Source organism: Tupaia chinensis, unplaced genomic scaffold (assembly GCF_000334495.1).
Source record: "Tupaia chinensis unplaced genomic scaffold, TupChi_1.0 Scaffold000576_1, whole genome shotgun sequence".
NCBI classification, from domain to species: domain Eukaryota; kingdom Metazoa; phylum Chordata; class Mammalia; order Scandentia; family Tupaiidae; genus Tupaia; species Tupaia belangeri.
In genome coordinates this window covers 69,972-77,398 of record NW_006160090.1, presented here as the reverse complement: position 1 = coordinate 77,398, position 7,427 = coordinate 69,972, and the positions used below count along the sequence as shown (strand labels likewise).

Genomic DNA, 7,427 nt, shown 5'->3' with positions numbered 1-7,427 from the left:
GGCTCTTGCTGAAATGCTGGTGGGGACGGTGCGCAGTGTCCTGGCCACTCCCAGGCTGATGCAGGAGAATCACGACACAGAAAAACCCTGTCTGATCCACCCCTACATACACACACAACACATATACACAAAGGAAACAAGAAAACAGTAATAATATTCGTATTGTAATTTGTGTTATAAATAAACTTTCTGTGCCAGCCTGTGGGATAGAGGTTAATGTGGCTGGATGCCACATGGCCTATTGTGCAGTTAAAGTCCCAGACCTAGAGGCTTCTCACTTTCCCTCTCTGTCTCTTCCTGCCTAGTGTAAGCACTCTCTGGCAAATTAAAAAACACATATGTTAAAAAAAAAAAAAGTTTTCCTCTTTCTGCAGACCTTCTTTCAAATTTAACATATGCAGTTTCAAACTTCACAAGTGGTCACCGAGAAAAATGATTCCATAGCTCATAATCTATACATATATAGTTATATATTACATAGGATATTATATATTACTCATGAAAGTATATATAACATTTATAATATTTTTTTCTTTTTCTTTTTTTGAAGAGGTTTTCGCTATAGGGCGCATGCGCTCGCCAGAAAGACAGAGACAAACAGAGAGACAGAAAGCGAGAAATCACCCCCCAGGGGGGATGACCAAACCACAATCCCTTCTCCTCCATTCTCCTTTTGGGATCTTGGCATTCTCCTCTTGGGATCTTAGGCATGCACGCACGTGCCCGGTGTGAGTCTAAGCCACCGGGTTCAGGACTCGAACTGCAGTCGACTACATGGGAGTTAAGCGACATAGCCATTACACTAACTGTTGGTCCCATAACATTTATAATTTTGCTGAGGCAGAGTATGAATCTTGGACACTGGTATTCTTAGAAACATGCTTTCACTATCAAAGCGTCTTGAGCCTCCTAGTCCTCAGTGCAATGTAGCTGTTCTCTGGGCAGGCTTGTACATGGAGATTATGTACATGGATTACAATGATTAAGTGATTAGAAAAACAAAAACAAAAACTTCTTTTGATGTACAAATAAAAGGCATTCTGAAAAGTAAGCCAGCGGCTGGTGCTAGAATTAAAGTACTCCAACAGAGTGACAGTTCCTGGTCAGAAAATGCATGCTGTAAGGCTCAGACTGCAATATAGTAGTGAAAAAAATCTCATATTGTATCTTCAGAAAATATTAAGGGCCAAAATAGTGCTACATTTAATCTTCATAGCAAAGCAACAATATAAGTAGGCCAGTTCTGGGTGCAGCAGTAATTTACCATGCAGGAGGAGTTGGATCCCACACGGTGACCACAGTTCAAATCCCCAGCCTGGTCAGCCTGAAACACAACAGGCACATACAAGAATGCCTCTCTCTGGCTAGACGCCTGGAGGAAGGGGAATGAGGTATCACCAGACCCTGTAGAGGGTGCTCCTTTCTCTCTCTTTCTCTCTCTTTCTCTCTCTCTCTCTCTCATGCACTCGCTGCTCTTCTATCATGAAAAAAACATACAGAAAGCTGTAATGTAAGTAAACATAGTTATTATCCCTGTTGTGGAGGTAAAGAAACTAAGACACAAAATAAGAAACAAATCCAAGGCCACACACCCAAGATAGCTAATCCTCAATAGTTCTAAGAAATTATAACTGTGCAGAAATCAGTTTCAGTGGGTCATTTATGAGTAAATCTTTGCATTTGTTTGGATGTTTAAGACTCAGAGGGTACTTTGGACTCCTAGAGATCTTACAGCCAGAACTGCTATAGCTGTTAGAAATGGTGTTGATCAAATGTGGTTATTGGCTACTCCAACTCTTCCAGTCATTTGGAAACCTTGGAGTTGATTCCAACTTCCTCGTTACTGAGTTGGCATCACCACGTTTTCTACAGGCTCGCTGCTCCGCCTCAGCCAAGCCTCTTCCTGCCAGTGACAGCACCTCTGGCCTCATCTTCCATCCTGCCATTCCTCACTTGGTCACATCCGCCCTTTGACCCCTGGTCTTCCTCCTTCCTAATAGCCCCCTCCATAGTCCCATAACACATGGATTCTGATTTGTCATCACAGGCACCCAGTCTCCATCCTCTGTGAGTTAACACGTATAGTCAATAAGGGAGAAACAACTGGGACTAATGGCCTGGGTTCAAACCCTGGCTTTATCATGTACCAGTTCAGTTGAAGAGCAAGTTACTGACCCAGCACAGATGGCAGCTTACTCAATTGCAGTGCTGAAAGCCACATGATCTAGTGTGGATTCAGATTCCCAGGAGGGCCTGAAAAACACATCAGGTGTGCATACAACCAAGACCCTGACAAGCTAGAACACTAGAAAAGGGTCACGGTGTGAAGAGACCCTTTAGGTGTATTCTCTCTCTCTCTCTCTCTCTCATGCACACACACACTTTGTCTCACAGGTATTTTTTTTTTTCTTTTCTTTTTTAGTTTTTACTACAGGGTACATGCACTTGTGTCCCACATTTAGGGGTGGGGAGGGGAGTGAGTATCACTCCCCAAGGAAGATGGCCACGATGTAATTCCTTCTCCTCCATCCTCCTCTCAGGATCTTAGGTGCACCATGCATGCAATTGAGCGAGCCCATCTTGGGCACGCATGCACACGCACCCGGCGTGAGTTCAAGCCACCGGGTCTGGGATGCAAATCGCAGTCGACTACATGGGAGTCCAGCTACATAGCCATTATGCTAACTGCTGGTCCCCTTAATTTTGACAGTTTACCTCACCCTTTGGTCTTATTTTCCCTCACTGCAAAAGAGGGCTAATGAAAGCACCTACTATATGGGATTTTTGCAGGGATTAATGACTAGATAAAAGTAAGGAACATAAAATGGTGCCTGGCATTTACTACTTGCTCAATAAACACCCACCATTCTTCTTCTTCTTCTTCTTCTTCAGAAAAATTTAGAAATTCACTCTAGAGATCCATTCTCGCACTAAACCATCTGGGTTCAAATATCGTGAATTAAGCTCTTCTGAACATCAGTTAACCCAGGTGTGCATGTTGGCAATAATAATGAAGCAATAGAAGTCATCTCATCCTTGACATCATTCTCAGTGTATGCATACGTGTCCAAATTCTTAATCTGCAATCCTCATGCTATTCCTATCTCATCTACTCCCATCTCGAACCTGCAGCCTTTTCCCTCAGCTGAGACATGGAAAGCCCAATCCCTCATCTCAACAGCCAGGACTGTTGTCACAGGCCTCAGTAATCACCAGCTGTGATTTGAAACTAGGGAGATCTTCATAAAGCTACTATCAATATTAATAGAAGACAGAATGTATCTCCATTCTTACCACTCCAGCTCCATCAGCAGATACATTCACAGACATTATAACAGGTTAACTGTGAGAACATGTTACTGTCAAATCTTGAAATTTAATTCTAAGGCATCACTCCAAAATATGAATCTGGCAAATACTAAATTTTTACAGAGCACTCTCTTCCTAAGCTCACTGTATCTATTGAATTAATCTCCCCATCCTACCACAATGCCTTGTAACTACAAGAGAGACTAAGATGTGTTCTAGTTAGTGAATACTGGTGATGTCTGAATAAGGACAGGAATGTCTGACTTTAATTTACTTCCTGGATACAGGGCAAGTAAAGGTCTCAGGATGGGTAGATGAACTTCTTTCAGTTTCAGATTAGTCTATTCCTATTTAACTGGCTTCTGGTCATTCCTCACTTACAAGACACAGAAACAACTATGATTGCTTAAACAAGACTCACTGGCAGAAGGCCCATACATTTATGCCTTCTCATTTTAAGAAACAAAGCAAGATAGATTCCCTTGAAATTAGAATTTTTTAAGTTTTTTTCTCTTCTCTTTTTTCTTTCTTTTTCTACCTTTTTTTTTTAAAAAAAAAAAACAATTATTCTTTTCCCTCGTGGCTAGGTATAACAGTGATATTTGCAGTAGACTAGAAGCTGTTAAAAGAGCACAACTTATATTTGGCTTGTAGGGCAAACTGTGCTTTGTAGAAATGCATCCTGAAGCTAAAAAGGAGTAAAGAGAAACTCAGCAAAAATTATGTAGAAATGTGTTTCTGAATAAGCCACAACACTGTTTTTGTGATCAATAGCAAAACAAGGCTCAATGGCCGCCCGTGAGTCATTGGAAAACAGCCCTGAGTGTTTGCCATATGTCTGAAGTTTACTTGTGCCCAGTGGCACTGCACTAGGGGTTCTAATTTTTGGCTGACAGCTTCTTAATCAGGTTTTTGCAACATCTCTCAGATATGTTTAAGAGACAATAGTTGAATTATAGGATTTCCAATAGCTATGCTGCTTAATTAAGCAAATCATCATTCTGTAAAAAGTAGCATACCTTCTTGGTTGACGCATCAATAATTCAGAACCCTTACTCTCTATGAAATATCTTTTCAGATAATTAACTAATGACTAAGTCCAAAGGTATTTAAAAAAAATTGGGGTAATATTCCTGAAATAAAATAACTGCTTAAAATTTCAGGCTTTCTAGAATGTCAAAGGTATAATTCAGTCAAATAATAAACTCCCAATGATATTCTCAATTTTCTCTCAGAAATAAGAACTATATTTATTGTAATAGAAAAATTATTCACAAAAATAGCTGGAGTCATGTGAAAATTATCTCAATATATACTAAGTAAAAAAATCAGGATATAAACTATTCTATAAAGTTTAAAAATGGGAGTAGATGAATCAAAATGCTAACGCTATTCTGTCAAACCATCTTTCAAAAGAATCAGTGAAAAACTGTGTGAGGTGTGTGACTATGTTTGTATGTGTATATATAAATACTCATATATATATATATATATAGCAAGATGTTAACAATTAGTGAATCTAGGTAATGAATCTATAAATGAGTGATCATTATTACATTTTTATAACTTTTAAAATATTTGAAATTTTTCTAATTAAAATAAGTAATGCATAAAACATAGTAAAAAAAAATCCACAGTGGATATTTACAGTGGTGAAATTTATGGTGGTTTAATTCTGCCCTTATTTCTTTCAACACTTATAATTTTCCTATAATAAATATGCATCGTTAAACACAGATTTTTAAAGGTAAAGTTTTCTCTTCAGTAGCCATTAACAATTACACTTGATTTTCTCATTAACAACTCGATGTGCTGCTTCGATTCAATTTTTTCAAGGCTGACTCTGTGACAGACAAAGCAACACTTATCTAAGAAACTGAGTGTAACAGCTTTTAGGCAGTCACTCTTTTCTTGCATTACCTTATTTTCCTGCACAGAAGTAGAGCACAGTAAATGAGGATAAATGGTCTCTTTAAGCACTCCTCCATCAGCAGGGTATATGCTTTTTGAAAGCCCACTGCATGGCAAAAATAAAAAGCAAAGTTTAGAACTTTGGGGTTCTTTATTCATTTTTCCCCCCGCCCTCTTTCAAAAGCCGGATGGTACCATTCAAGTTTCTAAACTCTAGTTAGAAATTGTTGGGTTAATAATTACAAGTGACTTTTTGAAAACCCAGCACCAGCTGTACAAGTTATACATGGTTAATCTCATTCCTTCATCCCCTGCTGTTTTGTACAAAGGCTGAAGCCTACCAAGCCCAGAGTAAATCTTCTAGTGCCAAAGTTGTTTTGTTCTGGTTTTTGATCATGGGCAGCATGCAGGGATTTTTCCATAATAAACCTCCCAAAGTTCATTTTCTACCTGAATGTTTTGTATGCCGCTCCCATCTGAGCCCACCTGTTCAGCAGCTGATAGATATAACTGTGACCATCTTCTGTCCAAATGAGGATTCTGTGAGCAGCAAGCACCTCTCCACCCGCAAAAAACTGCCCGTTTCTACTAACTTCAGTTAGCAGAAGGGAAAAATCACAATAATCATAAACCTAAAATAAAGAAACCACAATAACCATCAATCTAAAATACAAAGTGTTGATTCACTTTAACAAAACCTTACAATCTCATTGGCCCATGAGATAAATTAGGTTTAGCAAGATAAACTAATAATGCAACAACATATTAAGTATTAAAAACTGGCATTATACTCATGTACCAAGATCATATTTGAAAATATTTAGCCTAAGGTAGATTTCACTGCATAAAGTTTATCTGGTTGTACCATTCCAGAATATGCACATTAAAACTAGAGACCAAAAGTCTTGAAATTTCTAAATAATTGCATTCTTCCCATATGCACCGTCCAAGTTTAGCATTTTTTATTTTATTATTATATACAGAAGTTTATACAGCAGAAATCCTTTGTCAGGCATATACTTTTAAATCTTGGTTCAAAAATATATTTTAGCCATACAAGTAAGATAACATAGTTTCATTAACTGAGCCAGTTGCATGAAACATTAAAGAAAAATAAAATGATGTCAAATAATAGCAACCTAGCTTATGTTTCTTCTTAAAGACATCAGTGAATATATTCCCAAGAAAAGAATATATATTTCCTAGATACCAATGCAGAGACAAAGCAGAAAAAGGAAAAAAAAAATCTAAAAATAACATCAATCTATGCAGGTAAGTATTAGCTTTTTAATTCTAACGTATAGCCACCAACTATTTTTTTTTTTGAGAGGTTTTCGCTATAGGGCGCGTGTGCTCGCCAGACAGACAGAGAGAGACATAGAGACAGAAAGCGAGAAATCACCCCCCAGGGGGGATGGTCATACCACAATCCCTTCTCCTTCATTCTCCTCTCGGGATCTTGGGCACACATGCACATGCGCCCGGCGTGAGTTTTAAGCCACCGGGTCCAGGACGTGAACCGCGGTCGACTACGTGGGAGTCCAGCAACATAGCCATTACGCTAACTGCTGGTTCCCTAGCCACCAACTTTAAGAAATAATTTAGAGATAAACGCTCACTATTATTTTGGCATGCTATTAATATGATTAGATACTAAACATATCATCTCTTAGGAAGCAAAACAGCCACATTCAGGGAATTAAAGTTGATTTTAGTCATAAAAGACAAGTCACTCCATATACTTTGGTAATACTATTATGAAGTGTTTGCGTAACATATACAAATTTTGGGGTTGGCAGGTGGCGCAGTGATTGAGGTGCTGGACTCCCACATGACCAACCACGGTTCGAGTCCCAGACGTGGCAGCTTGCTTTCTCACTTTCCCTTTCTCTCTCTCTATGGTCAAATTGAGAATAATAATAATAACAAATAAAATAAAATAAATAATTCTTAAAAATACATATGTTATATGTACGTACTTTATATATATTTCTGTGTGTGTATGTGTATTTTTAAATGAGGTCTCATGTTGGGATCTTCCTGCCTCAGTTTTCCAAGCAGCTGGAATTACCAGTGGCAGCACTGTGTCCAACTTTTAGAGTGGGTTGGGAATCCAGCCTGGGCCTTCCATGTGGCCTCTGTCTGCCAAGTAATAATGTCAGCCGACATGTGCTAAAATGGCTGGGCTTGTATTACATTTAAGTTAT

The 7,427-nt window shown here is 38.7% G+C and overlaps 1 protein-coding gene across 1 annotated transcript in view; it reads right to left on the bottom strand.

Moving 5' to 3' along the window:
* The window catches only part of WDR72 (WD repeat domain 72), a 223,968-nt gene that overhangs the window by 194,708 nt on the left and 21,833 nt on the right, over positions 1–7,427 (bottom strand). Inside the window, exons 7-8 of the mRNA XM_027775611.1 lie at positions 5,671–5,852; positions 5,230–5,326 (exon numbers count right to left, since the gene is read on the bottom strand). Coding sequence (XP_027631412.1) covers positions 5,230–5,326; positions 5,671–5,852 — 279 coding nt within the window. The remainder of the gene's footprint in view (positions 1–5,229; positions 5,327–5,670; positions 5,853–7,427) is intronic.